Source organism: Salvelinus sp. IW2-2015, linkage group LG17 (assembly GCF_002910315.2).
Source record: "Salvelinus sp. IW2-2015 linkage group LG17, ASM291031v2, whole genome shotgun sequence".
Lineage (NCBI taxonomy): Eukaryota > Metazoa > Chordata > Actinopteri > Salmoniformes > Salmonidae > Salvelinus > Salvelinus sp. IW2-2015.
The window spans coordinates 18,019,615-18,043,461 of record NC_036857.1 but is presented as its reverse complement, the minus strand read 5'-3'; the positions used below and the strand labels follow the sequence as shown (position 1 = coordinate 18,043,461).

The following is a 23,847-nucleotide window of genomic DNA, read 5'->3' as shown; positions in this document are numbered from 1 at the left end:
TAAAATGAGAAGCAGAGAGAGACAACAGAGAATAATGGATGCCTGTCCCCAGCCCATTGACTCAGGGAGAGGAGAGGTGCCCTTTGTACACAGTTTACCTTTTGAGGTAAATGCTCTCTAGCAGATATGCTATGACGGCTATTGGGCTATCAATCTCATCAGACTAAAGTAATYTAATACTGTTGGTTTAAACAATCACAAAATTCAGGCTTTTTCGGGTGCATCATGCTAAACTCAGTGTGTTATAGTTTTTTTAGCAAGCTATCCTCGTTTATTTTATTTTATTTCTGTTAAGGCTGTTAAAGGCGGTTTCCCAGACACAAATGAAGATTCTCCATTGAGCATGATTTTTTGTCCAGTATTAGAAGTAATCTGTGTCTGGTAAACCAGCACTTAGTCTTTTTGTTTCGGTTTCAGCTCTCTAAAGGCTCTTGTTCTCTCTCTGCCTCTCTGTCAGTTCTGTACAGGTGCGCTAAAGCACAGCTCGACGGAGGTGAGAGAGACGGCCGTACGCATCGTCCTGGCCATTTACCGCCTGCACAAGAACGCCATCCCCTACTACCTCTCGGCCAACGACACGCGCAAGAACATCCTCCACGAGAACATCTCTGACGGCTTCGCCAGGATCGACGGGCACCCGGTAGAATCCAAGGCAAGGCTCAGCCCGTCAGTGTTTGAATGAGTCATGACGTAACATTGGACATGCTCACAGTTGTTGAGGGATGGGTGACAAGCTGTTTCTTTTCCGTTGCTTGTGTTCTCTCACCTCATTAGAGAGCAGGGTATCCCAGTCCCATTAAGTAACGACCGTGCTGCTATTAAGTAATGTTCCACTGAGTAACGTCTGGCCATGTCTCACTGGGTGAGTTAAGGACACATCGTCATCATTGCAGTGGAGTCTATCTGCAAGGCTCCCAGACATGACTGGGCTGTTAGAGAAGCATGGGCAAACACACAGACACAGACACAGACACAGACACAGACACAGACACAGACACAGACACAGACAGACAGACAGACAGACAGACAGACAGACAGACAGACAACAGGACAGACAGACAGACAGACAGACAGACAGACAGACAGACAGACAGACAGACAGACAGACAGACAGACAGACGTATACCATGGCATTAAGTGTTTCAATAAGCTTCTTTCATTTTGTTTCAGAAGTCAAAGAAGGGAGGGTCATAGCAGGAGGAGATCCGCAGTCTTCAGGAGCAGCTGGCTGCCTTGAAGGAGATCAGTGTAGGTGGAGCTGTCATCACTGCACCTATTACCTAATTTCCTTCAACAGGCCAGCGTGTCTGTGTCACTCCTCCTTGTTATGCCCTCATTGCACTCCCCATATTCCACTGTACTGGATTTCCATTGTATAGACCACTGTATAATCACACACATAATAGTCTCCATGGTATTGATTGAATATTTTCAAAAGACAATTCATCATATGTACCATTGCTTGGTAAAATGCATTGGGATATAAGCACAGTTATATGGTGTTACAAAACATTTTAGACCGTATGTACTGTATTTCTGCAAGAAGTTGAATTTGCAGGGGGTTTTGCATAAAGGAGAAGGGCAATTACAAAACCGAAAAGGAGAAGGGAAACACCAAAGGACAGGAAAAGGAGTCTGTAAAAGCTATAAAAACAAGTCTGTATGGAGGTTGAAAGAACCCTATCCTCAACCACTGTTCACACGTACACTAACTAGGTTTAATTTTGGCCAAAACCCATTGTGGATCACATTATTTGTTCTTATGGTAGAATGCTGTTTGCACCACTATGTGAGGCATTCTTTTAGGGACTACAGTACACTGTCCCTTTACATTTGTAGTGACAGCTGAGAAATGTGTCCCTGTTGCTTTGCAGGTGTCAAAAAGGCTCCCCAAAACAACCCGGCAGATGCAGGAGATGACCAGTCTTCAGTTGTCAGCCACTTAGACAAGTGACTGTTGATGCACAGCAACATCTGAAAGCTTTCAAGCTATGAAGCTGACTGAAATTCTGTTTAAATTGCCTAATGCATCAAATAATGCAAAACACCTAATGGGGAACATAGAATGCCTTTCTGTAGAATGCCTGTGTATATTCTGAATGTTTCAGCCTGTATACATTCATAATGTGTTTCAGCCTGCGTACATTCTCAATATGTTTCAGCGTGTGTATATTCTCAATATGTTTCAGCGTGTGTATATTCTGAATTGGTATCGCTTGTGTATATTATTAATGTTTCAGCATGTGTGTATATTCTCATTGTGTTTCAGTTAGTGTGTATGTTTACAATGTGTTTCAGCCAGTGTGTATTTCTTAATGCGTTTCAGTCTATATATATTCTAAATGTGTTTGTCTCTGTATATTCTGTGGTGATAAGGATGAGTCCTTCACTGAAGATGGACTGGACCTGCACTATTGGAAGCACTGTCCTATGCTGCGCCGCTGTGACCAATGTAGACAGGTAGGCAAATGCCAGCATGGCTCCAAACTGGATTTAAATAGGTAACTTCCAAGGCCACTTGCAAGCGACTTCTATCTATGAAATGACAAAATGTCCCATGATTGATGAAAGACCATGAGGATGATAGGGAACCAGGAGGAGCTTTGGGTGGAGTGAGGATATGACAGTGCAGTGTGTAGACACATTGACGTGTGGTTTTGTGTGTCCTTGTTTTGGAGGCTGAAGTGTTTATTTGTGGAGGATGTTGTGTGTCTCAGGTGGTTGAGATAGTCAGCCTCACAGAGCACCTGTTGGGGGAGTGTGAGAACAGTGCCAGTGCCCCCGCTGCTCAGAGGCCGTGCTCACGGACAAGCTCACCCGCCACACCCAGAGCCCTGTCTGCAACCGTGAGTCTCAACGCTCCTCTAGCACCGTCTAACTATGCTAACAGTTAACTATGCTAATAGCAAAACCTGCTAGATCCTAACCCTGCTAACAGCTTTATTTAACCTTTATTTAACTAGACAAGTCAGTTAAGAACAAATTCTTATTTACAATGACAACCTACCCCGGCCAAACCCTCCCCTAACCTGGCCGACGCTGGTCCAATTGTGCGCCGCCCTATGGGACTTCCGATCACGGCCGGTTGTGATACAGCCTGGAATCGAACCAGTAAAGAGTCTGAGTGGGGAGGGGGAAAAAGGTGTCAGCTTTGGCCTTCAGGCTCAAAGGGGGGCGAGGGGATAAAACTGACAAACAAAACATCTTTCAAAGAAATCAAAGTACAAAGTACATTTTCAGACAAACAAAAGTTAAGCAAAAAGCTGTGCCCTGCTAACTATGCTAACCCTGCTAACTGCTAACCTTGCCAACAGCTAACCCTGCCAAACTCTTGATCCAGCATTAGTCCATGCTTGCCAGAATCCCTTCCCTTCTTTTAGTCTTTGTAAACAAGTGTATTCTCACAGCCAAAGATATTGAGTCTTTTGTGCTCGACTCTTGTACGCTTTTGTTACTCTTTCATTCATGTCTGCCTATTAACCCTCAAGGGCTCTTAACAGTGAAGCCAGTTGGGGTGTCAAGTAAGCTCATTAAAACAGTACTTGTGTAAATGACTGGTAGAAAGGAAACATTCTCACTGAGAGGTAACATCACTCCACGGATGTTATATTGTGGAATTCAACCTATGTGTCCAATCGCTTGAATCTACAGCTTGAATAGTGCTGAATAATATGTATAGGCAACATCCTTTCGGTTTGAGAGCGAATGGGAACATATAAAACAATACCATGGTAGTGTTATAATAAATAGAAACCACAACATCAACTAGGAAATCAACTCTGAACATGTTTGTTTTGCCAGGCCAAGTACAGAGACATTCAACGAATACTAAATGACTAAAAGTATGTGGACACCTGCTCGTCGTACATCTCATTTCAAAATTATGGGCATTAATATGGAGTTGGTCCCCCCTATGCTGCTACAACAGCCTCCACTCTTCTGGGAAGGCTTTCACTAGATGTTGGAACATTGCTGCAGGGACTTGCATCCATTCAGCCACAAGATCATTAGTGAGGTCTGGCACTGATGTTGGACGATTAGGCCTGGCTCGCAGTCGGCGTTCAAATTCATCCCAAAGGTGTTTGATGGGGTTGAGGTTAGGGCTCTTTGCAGGCCAGTCAAGTTCTTCCACACCGATCTCGACAAACCATTTTTGTATGGACCTCGCTTTGTGCACGGGGGCATTGTCATGCTGAAACAGGAAAGGGCCTTCCCCAAACTGTTGCCACAAAGTTTGAAGCACAGAATCGTCATTGTATGCTGTAGCGTTAAGATTTCCCTTCACTGGAACAAAGGGGCCTAGACCGAACCATGAAAAACAGCCCCAGACAATTATTCCTCCTCCACCAAACTTTACAGTTGGCACTATGCATTGGGGCAGGTAGCGTTCTCCTGGAATCTGCCAAACCCAGATTTGTCCGTCGGACTGCCAGATGTTGAAGCGTGATTCATCACTCCAGAGAATGTGTTTCCACTGCTCCAGTGTCCAATAGCGGTGAGCTTTACACCACTCCAGCCGACCCTTCTTAGGCTTGTGATCTTAGGCTTGTGTGCGGCTGCTCGGCCATGGCAACCCATTTCATGAAGCTCCCGACAACAGTTATTGTGTTGACGTTGCTTCCAGAGGCAGTTTGGAACTCGGTAGTGAGTGTTGCAACCGAAGACAGACCATTTTTACGTACTACGCACTTCAGCGGTAACGTTATGTGCTGAGTCGCTGAGTCGCTGTTGCTTCTAGACGTTTCCACCTCACAATAACAGCACTTAGAGTTGATCAGGGCAGCTCTAGCAGGGCAGAAATTAGACAAACTGACTTGTTGGAAAGGAAGTATCCTATGACTGTGCCACGTAGAAAGTCCCTGAGCTCTTCAGTACGGGCCAATCTACTGACAATGTTTGTCTATGGAGATTGCATGGCGGTGTGCTCGATTTTATACACTTTTCAGCAACGGGTGTGGCTGAAATAGCTGAATCCACTAATTTGAAGGGGTGTACACATACTTTTGTATATATAGTGTATATCCTTACTTGTCCGTTGTACACCATGCCACGTTGCCATGTTTCAGAATAAGCTCTTACAGGGATTTCATCTGTCATTTTCTGTGGGCATTTTGGGGTTCTGTGCTAGGCAACGCATGTTTCTCTTTTCTTTCAGCCCCTGTCTCGGGCAAAGGCAAAAGTGTCACAACAACTTCATGCCCGGTCAGGAGGTGAGATTCTGTTGCACTCCCACAGATTACACAATAAAAGGACCACTGATACTGGCCTTGGTCCTTTTCACTGGAGCAAGTCACTGTTAGACTAACTGCACGTAAGATATGATTTACAGTACTTCTCGTCAAATCAAGAAATATGCCAGCATACATTCAATTTTATTGTATTAAAATGATCACTTGGGATCAGTTTTCTTAATATTTAGCCATTTCCACTAAGGCAGGTGCATGTTGTTTTAGGCCGGGATTCAATCCGATCGTGCTTTGTCGGCTATGCACCTTTTAAAGGCTTTCGCAGAGACCACATTCACGGTAAACGCTGCATGTGGCATTTAGTTTTGCTTGCGTCTCCATTTGAGGTGAGAAAAAAAGTGATACAGGCCTAAGGTGAATGAGACAGTAGGCTAAAATGCTAAGTATGTAGATAGATAGACATAAAGGTGGTTTAGGAAATCTAAGGACATTCACGCAATTTTATTAATCGAAAGCAAAAGAAAATGTGACAACTCTTTTGCATTCTGATTTATTATGGAGGGATAAAAAATGAAGTATTATTAAAGAGATGGCCATTTGACATAGAGATGTGAACTTAAAATGTCATATGTACTTATAATGGCCTGTGTATTCAATGTCTTAAATGTGACAACCTCCACAACCCTATCCATTTTCCAAATTCTCCCACATGGTAAAGTGAACGTGAGAGTATTAAATATCAATAACAGCATTTAGAAAATATGGACACGAGTCCCTGTACAGAAAAACCACATGAATTTCACATGATCACATGTGAAGTGTTTCAAAAACAGGCTAGGCAAGTCTAACTAGGCAAGTCAGTTAAGAACAAATTCTTATTTACAATGATGGCCTACCCCGGCCAAACCTTAACCCGGACGAAGCTGAGCCAATTGTGCGCCGCCCTATGGGACTCCCAATCACGGCCGGTTGTGATACAGTCTGGAATCGAACCAGGGTCTATAGTGACGCCTCTAGCACTGAGATGCAGTGCTTTAGACTGCTGCGCCACTCATGGTTTTCAAATAGGTAGGCAGTAGATTGTCAAGTGCATATGGACATAAAACAAAAAAAGCGTAAATAGTAAGAAATATGCTGTTTATTGAAGGATATTTGAATAGAACATTTGAGCTGCATGCTCAATGCATGTTCTACACTAAGCCTCTTTTTGTGGAAATTTGACAGTGAGAGACTCTTCTCTAAATAACATTTGGAACTTGTTTGGTGACATCCATCTACTGTTGTCATGTGTATCAGACAGTCAAGCAAAGATTGAAACTGTGTCTTTCAACGACGATGGTTCTCTTCACACAAGGACAGTGTTCTCCTCACACACGGACATTGTCCTCAGATTTTTTAAGAAGCGCTGAAGCTCTCAAGCAGCTCTGCCCCATTCATTCTCCCTCACCTCTCACACACTTCTTCTTACTTTCGGCAAGGAAAACTCTCAGTAGCAGTTTAACCTCTGCAGCCCAGGCCCTCGCCTGGTGTGCCAGATGAAAAGCCCCAGTGTTGAAGCCAAGTCGGCCATTAGGGGTCTGACACCGGCCCACAGTGCTGCTGCACAGGGGAGGGATAGAGGGAGAGAGTCAGGGGACTCGCAGGTCAACAGCAGACTGACTTGCTCTTTGTCCTCCAGGCCTGGAAGGCTCACCTCATGGGCTGAGAGGGCTGTAAACAGAACTCACGGAGGACTGTGGTATCGCAGTGAGCCCAGCAGGCACAAGGTAAGCCATTCATACACCCATTTACCCCCCCCTGCTCTTCCACCCAAAAGCCTGGGCTAGTGTTAGACCCATGGAATGGGCCCATGCTACCTGTTGGTCAAACATAGAGCGGTGTTCCTGTCTCATACCAAGAGGTGCATTGAAATGGTGACTTATGTCAATTTGGAGTATAGTAAATAATGTATGTTTGCATTTTAGGGAGTTCATAAAAACTGGAAAGGCCAGCAATGCTTTCAAAATGCAAAACCAATGAGTGCATGTGAATGATCAGTATGTGCTCAAGTAACATGCATACATGACTGCATTTAATCTGTTTACACTCTTTCACTGAACGCTTCTGTTGTCCTTTCCCTTCCTCCTAACCTCTGGCAGCACAGGCTGTTGTTGTTCTTTCAGATGTGTCCAATCAAACATGCATATGTTAACCAATGGGTAAAATTATATTTTTATTGTGTAGATACTCCTCTAAATAAACAATGGTCAAACCTCATGTCTCTATGATAATCTGTTCAAATGTTTTGGGAGTTTTTACCCTTGTAGGATGGACAAAATTAGGGTGACTAAATCAATGGAGGCCAGAGGAAAAAAAGTGGTAAAAAATAAGAGAAATTGCCCAGCATCGCTTCAGCTCGTCTGGATGCTGTGCGAGAATTAACTACCTGACAGGCTCACTTTCCTGTTGAACTCGTCATCTTTCTTCTCGAATCCGCAAGACATATAACAATATAGTAGTAAGATGGATATAGATTTTGAGACATGACATGTAGTATTTTAATATTTTAGTAAACACTTTTCATGTACAAAATTCCTGTTATTTTTCTAAATTCTCACAAAAACAAGTTAATCTCTGAAATGTAAACGGAGCACTGAGCATACTGCAAGCTTTTTTTCAAAGCCTTTTACATTTAATTCAGCTCGTTGTGCTAATTTTGCGACCCGCGGAAACAACTTTGAAGACACCACCACAACAGGTAAAATCCTCAGTTGCTGCGAGAAAGCTGCACCGCTCAACTGAGCTCTGTGCTTATTAGCGGATGTAATATATTACGAAATCTGACTTTTTCGATATACTATTCATGAAATGTTAGAGAAAGGCCCCACTGAACGATTCAGAGCAGGAGTAATCATATTTATCTTGGTAAAATTTATTTTATAACACAAGGAAGTGAAATGTCAGCACCAAAGCGCATTGTCACCCACTCTGGGCAGAATGAGTGGACACCTTACATATAGATGCATGCCCATACTCCAAACATGTGTACACACACAGCCAGCATTCAAACACTGTACAACCTGCTTGCCTTGCAGTTTACCTGTATACAATCAAATTTATTTTTAAAGCCCTTCTTACATCAGCTGATGTCACAAAGTGCTGTACAGAAACCCAGCCTAAAACCTCAAACAGCAAGCAATGCAGGTGTAGTAGCACGGTGGCTAGGAAAAACTCCCTAGAAAGGCCGGAACCTAAAAAGGAACCAGGCTCTTAGGGGTGGCCAGTCCTCTTCTGGCTGTGCTGGGTGGAGATTATAACAGAACATGGCCAAGATGTTCAAATGTTCATAGATGACCAGCAGGGTCAAATAATAATAATCACAGTGGTTGTAGAGGGTGCAACAAGACAGCACCTTAGGAGTAAATGTCAGTTGGCTTTTCATAGCATCTCTACCGCTCCTGCTGTCTCTAGAGAGTTGAAAACAGCAGGTCTAGGACAGGTAGCACGTCCGGTGAACAGGTCAGGGTTCCATAGCCGCAGGTTGAACATTTGAAACTGGAGCAGCAGCACGACCAGGTGGACTGGGGACAGCAAGGAGTCATCAGGCCAGACCTGAGGCATGGTCCTAGGGCTCAGGTCCTCTGAGAGAGTGAAAGAAAGAGAGAAAAAGAGAGAGAATTAGAGAGAGCATACTTAAATTCACACAGGACACCGGATAGGACAGGAGAAATACTCCAGATATAACAGATTGACCCTAGCCACCCGACACAAACTATTACAGCATTAATACTGGAGGCTGAGACAGGAGGGGTCGGGAGACACTGTGGCCCCGTCCGACGATACCCCCGGACAGGGCCAAACAGCCAGGATGTAACCCAGGATGTGCCAAAGCACAGCCCCCACACCACTAGAGGGATACCTTCAACCACCAACTTACCATCCTGAGACAAGGCCGTGTATAGCCCACAAAGATCTCCCCCACGGCACAAACCCGGACAGGAAGATCACGTCATTGACTCAACCCACTCAAGTGACGCACCCCTCCTAGGGACGGCATGGAAGAGCACCAGTAAGCCAGTGACTCAGCCCCTGTAATAGGGTTTGAGGCAGAGAATCCCATGAACACACTCAGTAATTCCTCATGGTGGTGGTGGAAGGTCATTCTCTTCTCTTTCTCCTGTGCACTGGGAAGCTTGGCAGTGTGGCTAAACTGAAGCAGGTGTGGTGGGTGGGGGGTAGGGGCAAGGCCGTGGGCAAAGGGAGAAGGATTCCTTTGAAACTGTGAACCCACACCCAATCGTCCCTGCCCCAGTCTTCTCACACAAGGGCCTGCACAAGGGGACCCTAGATTGTCCAGGAGACAGGAATTAGGATGGACCACAGTACCATCCCAACAGTATGAAATACCTTCCTTCCTCTGTCTCCTTTCCTTTACAATCACTAATCTGAAATGATATGATAGGTTTCAATCAAATGGCTTTAACCCAAACTATGTAGTCACCCTACACCAGTGGGAGAGGAAATGAGGGAAGGAGATGTGTTAGAGTTTTGGGCCAGAGCTCTATGTTGACATCCTGACTAGGGAGGGATGGATTCACTTCCCTTCCCTCTGGGTCTGTCAGATGGAGGGACACTGAATATTATTACAATATATTACTACATTATTATACTCAAATATATATGAGTATACTGTATACTAAGTTATTATACTATAGTACAAATTCTAATGTATTTATCTATTACTCCAAAGTCAATAACTGCCTGAGTGTAGCATTACATTACAACAAGCTCTATGCATGGTATCTGTTTACATTTCACTTTACATGTCTCTCACTTTACATGTCTTATCTAATCAAATCCATTTTTTAAAACTTTGATGGTAGATTTGTCTTTTTTGTTTCATACTGCTTTTCAAATGTTTTGTCAAACTATTTATAGTCTCAAAATAAGTGTTTATATTTTAGAAGTGTCTAGAGACAATCAACACACAGCACAGATACAGTGCATTTGGAAAGTATTCGGACCCCTTCACTTGTTTTTCTTTAGGAGTAATGTAAGTTCAAGCCATAACTTATCAAATAGCTAAGATTTGAGAACAATCCCACTTGATGACACATATTAGGCAACTTAGTTCACTGTAATACCTTCTAGATACAGGGTAAGATGCACCCTTTATAGGGCCCTATAAATCGGTTTCATGTTTTCCTGATTTCGTAATTTTTTTTCCTAAATTCTCTCTTTTGTTTTTCAAACATTTTTACGTCTGGGATTTTTTTTCTCTAAATGTAGATTTTGGGGTTTTTCCCTTTAATGCAAGTYTGCACCAGGAAAATACCTCGTTTGGTTAAGTGGTGTTGATGTGGCGCTCATTTGATTGCAGAGTTTGCCAAACAAATGGCCACTGGATTGATGTAAATAATCAAGATATAATTCTGCCAGGTAGGCATAGACTACTTTGTAGTTAACGTTTAATTAAGAAGATTTTTGGGAAAGCCTTTCCATCTCTACCTCATCGCTAACAGCTACAAAGTGTAGACTTAAGCACGCACCAGACACACACACAGACAGGGGCATTCCTGTGCCGTTTCAGAAAGTCTTGTGAACATTCTCAAATCTGCATAAAAACAATATGCTCATTTTCCATCAACTGTAGGGTACTAGGGGGTAACTATTCTCATGGGGTAACTGCCCCCCCCTCGAAATCACATTAAGACCACAAGATGTCCCCAAATTATTTTCCCAACACTCCCTCGTCAACAAAACATTTCCTCCGTGTCATCACAACTTTGAGATATTTCAACAAAACGATTTTGTGGTAAGTTGATCAAATTTTTTGAAATTTAAAAAAAATTGTAGATATATTCCAATGAAGTTAGATCTATAATTGTTTTGTAAATATACAAGGAAAGCCCTAAGAAAAATAATCCACTTGTTTAGAGAGACAAATGTTGATAATTTGAGTAAAGTAGTAATATGTTGGGGTCAACTCACCCCCCCTTACTAGGGGGTAACTGGCCCAGTTAGGGGCTAGTTACCCCTTCATGGTTATGTGTTTCTACCAGTCATTTAGACAATGACTAGCCCAGTTAGCACTAGTTTATGCTAACTTGCTAGCTAGCAACTTGACTTGCAGTAATTGCTATCCAGCTAGCTAGTTAGCATAAGCTGCTAGGAGTGCTAGCTAGCAACCTTACTACCAGATCGTCTGAAGTAAAATACATAAAAAATATAACGTAACTTAACTGAAGTTGTAAATGTTTCCAATAGTGACTGATAGCTTTACAGTTAATGTTACTTAATAGCCTTTTAGCTATTTAACACAGCATTTTATGTCATATACAGTGCATTTGGAAAGTACTCAGACCCCTTCACTTTTTCCAAATTTTGTTACGTTACAGCCTTATTCTAAAATGGATTAAATAAAAAAATGTCCTCAATATACACAATATAACCCATAATGACAAAAGAGAAAACAGGTTTTTAGAAATGTTTGCAAATGTATATATAAAAAAAACATTTACATAGGTATTCAGACCCTTTACTATGAGACTTGAAATTGAGCTCAGGTGCATCCTGTTTCCATTGATCATCCTTGAGATGTTTCTACAACTTGATTGGAGTCTACCTGTGGTAAATTCAATTGATTGGACATGATTTAGAAAGGCACACACGTGTCTATTTATGGTCCCATAGATGACAGTGCATGTCAGAGCAAAAACCAAGCCATGAGGTCGAAGGAATTGTCCGTAGAGCTCCGAGACAGGATTGTGTCGAGGCACAGATCCAGGGAAGGGTACCAAAAAATGTCTGGAGCATTGAAGGTCCCAAAGAACACAGTGGCCTCCATCATTCTTAAATGGAAGAAGTTTGGAACCACCAAGACTCTTCCTAGAGCTGGCTGCCCGGCTAAACTGAGCAATCGGGGGAGAAGGTACTTGGTCAGGGTAACCAAGAACCCGATGGTCACTCTGACAGAGCTCCAGAGTTCCTCTGTGGAGATGGGAGAACCTTCCAGAAGAATAACCATCTCTGCAGCACTCTACCAATCAGGCCTTTAGGGTAGAGTGGCCAGACGAAAGCCACTCCTTAGTAAAAGACACATTGACAGCCCACTTGGAGTTTTCCAAAAGCCACCTAAAGGACTCTCAGACCATGAGAAACAAGATTCTCTGGTTTGATGAAACCAAAATTGAACTTTTTGGCCTGAATGCCAAGCGTCACGTCTGGAGGAAAACTGGCACCATCCTTACGGTGAAGCATGGCGGTGGCAGAATCATGCTGCGGGGATGTTTTTCAGCGGCAGGGACTGGGAGACTAGTCAGGATCGAGAGAAAGATGAACGGAGGAAAGTACAGAGAGATCCTTGATGAAAACCTGCTCCAGAGCGCTCAGGACCTTAGACTGGGGTGAAAGTTCACCTTCCAACAGCACAACGACCCTAAGCACACAGCCAAGACAACGCAGGAGTGGCTTCAGGACAAGTCTCTGAATGTTCTTGAGTGGCCCAGCCAGAGCCCGGACTTGAACCCGATCTAACATCTCTGAAGAGACATGAAAATAGCTGTGCAGCGACGCTCCCCATCCAACCTGAAGAACAGGAGAAACTCCCCAAATACAGATGTGCCAAGCTTGTAGCGTCATACTCAAGAAGACTCGAGGCTGTATTTGCTGCCAAAGGTGCTTCAACAAAGTACTGAGTAAAGGGTTTGAATATTTACTTAAATGTGTTATTTCAGGGMMTTTTTTAAATACATTTTCAAAAATTTTGAAAAACCTGTTTTTGCTTTGTCATTATGGGGTATTGTGTGGGCTCATGAGCTGTGCTCCAATTTTACTGTGGATAGCTTTATTTTGGACCTATGTACAAATTAGAATCGTGCATAAGAGTTGCCACATCAATGTCACTGAATTAATTTAGTTAAGATATTGTTATTAAATGTTCAATACCAATGTTATTTAATGTTATTAGTTATATTCCATTCCAATATTATATTGCAATTAATATTTGTTTTAATTCATTTAAAACAACTATTGAAAACCTTTTGCTCCCGAATGTCATTTCATAGACTGCTGGGATTTAAGATCTTGCATTATTCAAATCATATTTAGTTCAATTGTACATAATGGATGGTATGGAAAAGGATCAACAGAGAAAAAACAAAGGAAATTGATGTGCAGGTGAGTTAAAAAGGACTTTACATCATATCTCCTCATGCTACACCCCCCTCCCCCCCCCCTTATTTAGAAATAAGACAACTAGATCAAGCTTTTTAAGTATTACTTACTAAAGAATTTCTAAATAAAAGTACCCGGGACAATTATCCCAGTACTTTAAAAACGCCACTTTTCTAAAAACAACATTTCATGAAATCACTAAAGAAGTGTAGACTGTAGCCATTTATTTCGCTTTATAGTTGATGACCTTCATCCACTGCTTTTTTGGGTCAGCAATTAGACATTGTTCTTAGGGGAGCTAGTTACACCCTCCTACCCTACTTGTTGTGGATAAAGGTATGCGTGTGTGATGACGTAGTGCACATAAAAATACTTTTTGCGGTTACATTCCCATGTACCGAATAAAATATACAAGTTAAATGGGGATCCATTGCATATTCAACTCTACTGACGGTTTTGTCACACACAAAAAAATGCATTATAGCGAATGTGTCCACTCTGGACATGGTACTGCGCTCTATCCAACAGCTCAACAGCTCACAGATATGGAAACATGTTTTATTTGTAAAATGCCAGCCAAACATCAATCATCATGTCACCAGAATAAGATACTATATTTATTGGAAAGGAGCATCAACCTTGCACTTTCACCACCCGTTGAAGTTTATCTGTAGCCTTATCATCTGCACGCTTCCTTCCCTGAGTCTTGGGAGGATCACACACCATATCATCACGTGACTCCAAGTTTACTTCGATATGATGGTTATTATATCAATAAGGCGTTTCCACAGCCAATTCACGCATACCAAATGTTACCGACACCAATTGCCTGTGGGCATTTAGGCTATAAACTTGTACCGGCATTTCATGTTATCATCAACCCGGTCGTGATTTATTTCATATGTCAGGTAATTCATCCACATGAAATGGTTGTTCATGGCTTATGATTCACTTGTGCAAATTAATACATTTTCTATTCAGTTCAATAGATTTGGTTGATTTCTTACTAAATTCAATACATAGGCTATGTGAATATTGTTGAATTCCGTTGTAATGTCTGCAATACGTGATTCCGTTCGCGTTCTCCACAACACGGAATAGGGCCCTAAACCTTTATAATGTTGCATTTGTGACTTAGGTTTGTCCCATATTTATTCAATTACGTAGGTGTATATATTGTCCTTGTGTATTTTGAGTACATATCCATCAGTATTGACTGTAGATTTACAACCATTTTGTGCACAGATTGAAACATCCATGTTTGATTAAATAAAGCTAAATGAAGCTGGACAGTGCTGATGTTGCTCTTTTTCTGGTTTGTTTGAGATGTCAAAGATGTATTTTAGAGGCACCTGTTGCAATCTTCTACACCAACACTTCTACACCAACAATTAGTGTTTCATATCCACCTAGCAGCCCTCAACTCTTACCCAGCACTACAGTAAAACACTGATATAACAAATACATATTTATTGAATCTGTTACAAACATCAAACCAAAAACTAGTTTTGACTCTTAAAATATAATTCAATATGTGTTCTAGAATRTGTTCTTTACCTAATTATATTTTAATGTAATCTCCACCTTTTCAGTGTTACTCACACACCCATTATCTCAAAATTCAAAAGCACTAAAACTGTAGCATGAAAAGGGGTTTTCAGTGTCAAAGGCTGCCATTTATTTACAGATTTGGCTGAAAAAGTGGTTCATCTTGTAGACCTAAGGAATGTGCATTTACTTATTTGGTTTTCCTGTTGGGATTTGGGTCTACCTATCTACATTAGAAAAACATTAACAAACAGGTAGGTGAGAATGAAAGAATGTCATTCATAAACATTTGTTTAAAAAAAAAAATCACCGCATGATTGTTTTCACATTCTTTCTTAGTTGGATCTTTTTAGTGCCCTACTAGGCCTACATACAAATATTACAATTCAATTGTAAAATCTTACAATATTTTTTGCATAACCTTTGAGTCCTTTTGAACTGTAGGTTGACACTCATTGTGCAGTCCTTTTGGCGCAAACCAGCTCCTTATTTTCTACTACGCTCCACATCATGAGTAGCTCCTGAGGGCTCAGTTTATGGACTACGATTAGGTTTTTGAAAAAGCACGGTTCGCTGTTCATTGGGCTCACTCTGCGTTTCATGATGCCAAAGGTCCTAAATCCTGGGTGCATCTCAGGTGCCAAGTGTAGCTTCTGTAGACACATTCCCAAAAAGACATCATCAATCGGATAGAGCTCCAAGGCCTCTGAAACCACGAACAGTCTCCGAGCTAATTGTGAGGACATTAAAAACCCACCACCACCAACATAAGGTGGGTACGGTTTGTCAAACAGCTCTTTGGGGATGTAATATTTGCTCTGGCGGTTTCTGATGGGGATGGCTTTGGAGATGGTGTCCCCAACAAATACATTTAGAACTTTGCGGTCCTCAGTCTTGAAACGAATAAGTTCCAGCAAGTTATTTGTATTCACGAAAACGTCATCATCCCCTTTGAATATAAACTTGGCACTGCAGCAGTGAATATCAAACCATTTCAGAAAATTTACCTCTTTCAAGGTGAGGTTGAAAAATGTGTCCATAAAATCCCATTGGAGAATGTCTCCATATATCATGTCCTCATACTCAATCAACTTTTGAAGGTTTTTAGTGTCTTTGCCATTTGTAGGGCTTCCAAGGAGAAACAGCGTTTTTATTCTCTTACCATCAATTGTTTGTTCCCTACCCCAGGTATTCCGCACGGCCTCTCGCCTATCATGCTGCTCTATAACGGATTTTACAACCATGAGCAAGTGCACGTCTCCATTCCTGCACTTATCCGGATGGTTTATCAACATTGGGAAATATCGACAATGTCTGTGCAACACAAACTGGTGGAACCTCGTATCCAAACGTCTAAACCAATCATTWTTCCTTACAGCTGAATCTTCACTGCAGTTCATAACGTGTACATCCCAAGTAGACGCAGTAGTGTTGGAGACGGTCACCCGTGGCGCATCCAAATCATCACCAATAACTGGCGGCGAGTAGTTTCCCAAACTGCTTTTCAATATGCGTTTTCCTTTGTATAAATCACACTCAGGTCCACACCAACCGGCGTGTCCCATACTTTTAACCTCCATGTCGTCCTTGATGCTGTTATCCACAAGCTTGAACTTTGAAATCATCACCAAAGACGCAAAAACGAGAGACAAGCTCAGGAGAGTTTTCAATATCCTCTTTCTCCTGAAAAGATTATCCATAATTATAGCGCCAAAAGCGTATGAATGAATGAGAAATACTTCAATTGAATAGGCACCCCTATTTTCATAGCATTTAATTACTCTTTAGTGTCCATTTGAAGTCCATCATTGTCCTTTGAAAAATGGAGAGCTGCGCGTAAATTATAGACTGGCTACAGAGTCAACAGAGKAACTATTCCGTGTCAAGCTACATTGAAAATAAACTGGCTACGCCACCGTGCTATTCCCCTACATTTACTTTATTTTCTTTGAGAAAACAATCTTTGTTACATCATGCAATTTTTTAAAATTTATATTCGGTGAGAGATAGTCTACCACCTGCAGACTGGTCTTGAAAAGTGACTGTCGCCTACGAGCTTCTCCCCTTATTCACTTTTAATTCTCCCCTCCCCACTACACTTTTCTGTGACCAAATGCAGGTTTCCTATTTCACATCACAGGTGGCTCACTGGACTGCGCGTCCTGTTGGTTCACTAGACTTTGAACATCGACAAGGCTAGATATCTAATGTCATAGGATTCTTGAAAAAACGAAGTCTAAGGCTGAGGCTATATTGTTCATTTGATTGCACCTATGCTATTTATTTTTCAAGCATTGTAATGTATTGTCATATTATAATTATCATAACGTTATACTGTATTATATAATATTGTGTATGATACAATTGCCCATCAAAGTAGCTTCAGAAAGCTTGATTATAATCTAGTGGGGAAATGTGTTTTGCGGCAATCTCCAGTAATACAAAAATATYTATATGTGTGAGTGAGAATATCCCCCGGGGCCAAAACAGTGTAACTCCAGGGGAGGTGTGAGGAAAATCAAGCTTTCAGCACCCCTGTGTGTCGGTTTTGGGGAATTGTCAAACGTCTGTTGAGAGGTGCGTGCAGTGCGCACATTGGGTCAAACTTGTGTCGTTTTTTTTTTTATAGGCCAAGTGTCTTGACTTGGCCTATAAAGTGCATTCAAAGTAAGACACGATACTCAAGTWGTTAGCTAGCACACGGTGTCGCTAACGCCTGCTGTGTACCAGACTAGCTGGCTAAAAAGTGTATTCTATTGGCGGCTGACATCCAGCGTCTTTAACGCCACCTACTGTACTGAAGCGCCCCTGCCTCCCGCCTGTCCGAGCTTCTTCTTCCACGAGGTTTAAGGGCGGTTGGCATCCAATAAATGTTGCATTACCGCCACKTGCTAGGCTGGAGTATAACTCCCTTATACCTTGCTTGAAAAATAATAATAAACAAATACCCTACCATCTACTACAATCACCCTACTCCACTATTTTAACCTATTAAGTCCTTCAAAATTCAAAAGGCACTCGCACATCTGAGCAATCTTCTTTACAGGTGCATGGCAACAGTTGAACAAGATGAAGGAAAAAGAAAACCGCACACTGCTCTCGATAGTATCACTGATCTTTAATTAATACATTTACGTATCGGCCTTCGTCAGAGTTTTTATGATTTAAAAAAAAAATATCACCCTTATGTAGACCTAGCCCCACCCACATCCGTTCCACGCATCGAAAGGGGTTGGAGGCGAAGGAAAAATAAATAAGTGCTACCAAATATAACAATATGCATTTCATAAATATTRGAATAAAGTGTGTAAATAAGACGTATTTAACACGTATGTAAAACCACAATGAGGACATAGCACGTTTTCATTAATCAGTGGGTACATCMTACGAAAAACATCAGAGTAATCTTAAATAGGAACATAATTCATGTTCAAATTCACAACATAACATACATAGGCATTTCATCATTAAGTCCTTTAGGAAATAATATCTGGAGGGTGAAAATCCCAAAACATTCTCTTTTACTCAGAGTATTATTAATATCWCCTCCCCTGTCTGATATCTTAACTTTCTCTATGCCACAAAACTAAAGGTAGAAATGTCATGCTTTAGGTCATTAAAATGTACTGCGACTGGATAATCGTCCCTGTCGTTTCTCCCGATTTAACTTTTATGTTCACTAATTCTCTGTTTGAGAGAGCGGGTGGTTTTACCGACATAGCAGAGCCCACATGGACATTTAATAATGTAAATAACATGGGTGGTGGAACACGTAATAATGTCATTTATTTGGAACCGTTTTCCTGTGTGTGGGTGGCAGAAATATTCACACTTCATCATAGTGTAACGACCCTGGGTTTATACGCGCGGAAATCGACTCTTCCGCTTGAGCATGCTTTTGCGGCACAGTCGATAGCGCGCCGGACCTCGGGCTAGAAGGTCGAGGGTTCGAGACCTGCTCCCTGCTGTTTTCATTACATTGGTGTCAGAATGATCGGACCTTGTCATCCACGACAGTGCGTGTGCTTGCCGGTGAGCGCGTCCTGTAAGACGTAGAGTCGCAAGCTAGCGCGAGGACGCGCTCTTGAAAGGAGGGAGTAGTCTAACGACCCTGGGTTTACCAGAGCGGAAACAATATTGTTGCACTGTGCGCATCCACTGCATTTATAGCTACCATTTGAAGAGGGCGAAAAAGAGCCTGGCTGATTTTCTTTTGTGGCTGGCAGTTGGCATGAACCAATTTATCGAGTAAATTGCGACCTCTCCTATACACAATACGTGGTGGATCTTTTAATTCAGTCAGCAAAGCTGGGTCCGATGATAAAATATGCCAGTGTTTCTTTGATCGCATCTCCCACTTTTCGCGAGTTCAAAATATATGTGGTTGTGAACATTAGGGAGTGTTCTTTTTTTGTAGCAGTTCATCTCGTGTTTTTCCCAATGCCAAATTAAGAGCTTCATCCACACATGGTGGCGAACAGCCTCTTTTTAGAAACCTAATGCGCATCTCCGCTGCTTTTTCTAGATAATCATCTGTAGATAAATATATACGGCGCAGTCAGAAAAACTGGCTTCTTGGAAGTACTTTTTTTAATGGCTAAGGGTGGAAGCTGTCCCCCTGCAATAGAGTATTTCTGTCCGGTTCTTTTCTATACAGAGTTGTAAACAGGGTTCCATTTGATTTCTCAATCCACATATCGAGGTAATGAACACGTTGAGTGTCACATTCAACAGTGATTTTGTTATTGGGGTCAATGTCATTGAGTAGTGCCATATAATCTGACAGCTCTTTTTCCGTTCCTTCCCATATGCAAAACATTTCGTCAATATATCAATACTACTTCAGGACTTTATTAAAAAATAGATTTTCGTTTTCATTATTAACAAAACGTTCTTCAAAAAGACCCACATAGAGGTTAGCATAGCTCGGAGCGAATGTGGAGCCCATCGATGTTCCATTCGTTTGGAGGTAGTATTCATCATCAAACCTAAAATAGTTATACGTCAAAACATATTCAGCCAGCTCTAGAATACAGTTTGTTGGTGGATATTCGTTAGTATCTCTGTCTCCCAAATAGTGAGCTAGGGCTGCCAGCCCCACCCCACATGGGGAAAACTTTCTATGTCCTCATTGTGGTTTTACAGACGTGTTTAATACGTCTTACTTTATTCGAATATTTATCAAATACATATTGTTATATTTGGTGTCACTTATTTCTTTTTCCTTCGCCTCCAACCCCCTTCGATGCGTGGAACGGATGTGGGTGGGGCTAGGTCTACATAAAGGTGCACATTTTTTTTTAATCACAAAAATTCTGACGAAGGCCGATACGTAAGCTTATTACAGATCATTGATACTATCGAGAGCAGTGTGCGGTTTCCTTTTTCCTTAATCTATTAAGTCCTACCTCAGGTAAACAGACTGAAAGGATGGGGCACCCACTTTTCGGATGTCAAGTCTCACAAATACCTCTTTGTAGCTTCCACCACAACCTCCATTTTTTGCCAATTACGTTCCATCCCTGCAGAACAGTTGATAACCATTGCTATAAATGTTAAAATCCAATCTTACTGAAACATATCACTTGTTGGCCTACCACTCTGTACTGATACAGATCTACTACTCACACCACTCCTCTCAGGATCCCTCCCCTTTGACCCATCTTCCCCTACTTTCTTCACTGCCTCAGCATATGACAACTTCTGTTCTACTCTAACCCTGGAAACCTTTCTTCTTCTGTGGATTTTATATGGCGGTTGGCAACCAACTTTAAGTTTCAAGTTTTAATGCCACATGCACAAGTACAGTGAAATACCTTTCTTGCAAACTAAAAACCCAACAATGCAATAATTAATAACAATGTATTACTAGAAAAAAAACAAGAAATAAGAAAAGGAAATATTTAAAAAGTCAGATTCAATACCAAATGTACATGTGCAGGGATACTGAACTGATGGAGGTAGATATGTATAGGGGTAAGATGACTAGGCAATAAGATAAACAGAGTAGCAGCAGCTTGCATGTGAGTGGGTGTGTAGAGTCTGTATAAATGTATGTGCATATTATGTGTGAGTGAGAAAATAATGAACTGTTTGTGTGTGTTGGAGTGACAATGTGTGTGGGTGGGGGGGGCTGTGAGTGTGCATAGAGACAGTGCAAAGATTGAAATAAAAGGTCAATAAAGATACAAGGTAAACTCATAGTCCATGTAGTTATTTTGTTAGCTATTTGTCAGTCGTAATTCTTGGGGATAGAAGCTGTTCAAGCGCACTGTTTGTGTCAGACTTGATGCACCGGTACCTCTTGCCATGCTGCAGCAGAGAAAATAGTCTATTGCCTGGGCGTTTGGAGTCTTTGACGATTTTCCCGGGCCTTCTTTTCTCACTACCTGATATAGATGTCCTGGATGGCAGGAAGCTCGGCCCCAGTGATGTACTGGGCTATCCGCACAACCCTTTGTAGCGCCATGCGATCGAGTGCAGTGCTATTGCCATACCAAGCAGTAAGGTGCATTACCTCCACCAACTGAACTGAAGTGTGGACCAGAGACAGTGAAGGTCTAAATCCTACCCAATATTCTCGTCTCTAAGGAGACGGAATACATAATTAAATATTACATCCTCTGAAGATTTATTTAGCAGTTCACTTAATCCTATATTTTCAACCCCATTACTCCTCAAAACTTATAACAGTCGCTCCCCTTTTCTTCACATATTTCTCGAACTGAAATAAAACATGTTCCACTGTCTCCATCTCCTCCTGACAATGATCACACCTCCCAGTCGGATGTTTCCCCACCAATTTCAATGTACTATTAAGCCTTGTGTGTCCCTGTCTCAGCCTTGTGATTACACTTTCCTCCCTTCTCTCTCAGCCTGAGGACCTCCCTGCCTCCACCTTTTCCTGGATCTTATACAGGTGTCTTCCCTTTCTCTCCCTGTTCCACAACTCTTGCCATTTGCTTTTAACTACTGTTCTTATTAACCCCTTGGCTTCTGCTTTACTTATTGACCATTCCATCTCAACATTTGGATGTTTAAGAGCCTGCTTGGCGATTAACATCCACCTCATTTGCTGCCAATGTTGCTTCAACAAAGTACTGAGTAAAGGGTCTGAATACTTATGTAAATGTGATATTTCAAACAAAAAATGAATTCTACATTTGCAAACATTTCTAAAAATGTGTTTTGCTTTGTCATTATGGGGTATTGTGTGTAGATTGATGGGGGGGATGACTATTGAATCCATTTTAGAATAAGGCTATAACGTAACAAATTAATATATATTTAAGTACGGTCAAGTTAATAATTATGCTGTGGATTATGTATTAAACCACCCAGGCACATACAAGTTACTTGTCTTTCTGAACTTCAGGACCGGAATGAAACTGCTCAGACACGTTACCATGAGACCATTGGTGATTTTTAAACAGCTACAGAGTTCAATGGCTGTAATGGGAGAACTGAGGATGGATCAACAACATTGTAGTGACTCTACAATAATGACCTAAATGACAGAGTGAAAATAATACAAATAAACATCTTGTATGGCACTAAAGTAATACTGCAAAGGAACACACTTTTTGGCCTAAATGCAAAGCCTTATGTTTGGGGCAAATCCAACACATCACTGAGTAACTGCCTCTTTATTTTCAAGCATGGTGGTGGCTGCTTCGTGGTATGGGTATGCTTGACACTGGCAAACACTCAAGTTTTTGAGGATAAAAAGAAACAGGCAGAATACTAGAGGAAAACCAAGTTTCAGCAGGACAATAACCTACAACACAAGGCCAAATCTACACTAAAGTTGCTGACCAAAGAAGACATTGAATGTCTTTGTGAAATGAAACACACCACATCCATTTATATAGCGTAGATACTATTTAAAGACACCAATCACCCACCACCTCCCTTATCCCTTACCAGTCCTTGCAGAGCAATTAGTGACTACCAGATTTGGACAAAGCCAGTATGGTTGCCATTTATGACTGTATAGTCCAATATAAATGTTCAATACTGGTGAGCAAATGTGGCTCATTTCACAGTGGTTTCAGAGGCCTGCAATAAGAGCTATGACGCTAATATTGGTGTAAACTCTACATAGCTGTGTTCTGTTGGTGTCACTGGGTAGGCTGATACCCCATTTCATGGGTGCACACTCCATAGGTAAGGCTGTGGTTCGATCCAACAGACAGTGAGTCACATGTCCGTGGCTTGCTATATAAAGCAGGCAGACAGGCATCGAGGCGTTCAGTTATTGTTTGATTGAATGTTAGAATGTGTAAAACGAGTGATCTAAGCAACTGAGTGTGGTATGATCGTAGGTGCCAGACTCACCGGTTCCAGTATCTCAGAAACGTCCGGCCTCCTGGGCTTTTCACTCACGACAGTGTCTAGGGTTTACCGAGAATGGTGCAACAAACAAAAAACATCCAGTCAGAGGCAGTCCTGTGGGAAAAAACAGCTTGTTGATGAGCAAGGTTGAAGGAGAATGGCAAGAATTGTGCAAGCTAACAGGCGGGCCACAAACAGACAAATAACGGACAAGTACAACAGTGGTGTGCAGAACGGCATCTCGGAACTAGTCGGTCCTTGTCGCGGATGGGCTATTGCAGCAGACGACCACACCGGGTTCCATTCCTGTCATCTAAAAACAAGAAGAAGCAACTCCACTGGGCATGGGATCAACAATGGACAATTGAGGAGTGGAAAAACATTGTCTGATGGCAGTGTTAGGGTCAACGGTACAGGCTGGTAGTGGTGGTATAATGGTGTGGGGAATGTTTTCCGGGCACACTTTAGGTCCCTTGATACCAAATAATTAATGCCACAGCGTATCTGAACATTGTTGCTGACCAGGTGCATCCTTCTGTGGCTAGAGGGGGTCCACCCGGTACCTAATAAACAGGCCACTGAGTGAACTGTTTATGGATTATTATATTAATATGTAAAATGTTTG

The 23,847-nt window shown here is 41.8% G+C and overlaps 1 protein-coding gene and 1 pseudogene across 1 annotated transcript; one reads left to right on the top strand and one right to left on the bottom strand.

Moving 5' to 3' along the window:
* Nucleotides 1-34: 34 nt before the first annotated feature.
* On the top strand, nt 35-2,878 carry LOC111976912 (centrosomal protein of 104 kDa-like; annotated as a pseudogene).
* A 4,838-nt stretch (nt 2,879-7,716) lies between these two features.
* On the bottom strand, nt 7,717-17,016 carry LOC111977139 (UDP-GlcNAc:betaGal beta-1,3-N-acetylglucosaminyltransferase 7). Its single transcript, XM_024006461.2, has one exon. It carries the CDS (start codon nt 16,586-16,588, stop codon nt 15,341-15,343), a length of 1,248 nt encoding a protein of 415 aa, XP_023862229.1. The 5' UTR covers nt 16,589-17,016; the 3' UTR covers nt 7,717-15,340.
* Between the last annotated feature and the right edge of the window lie 6,831 nt (nt 17,017-23,847).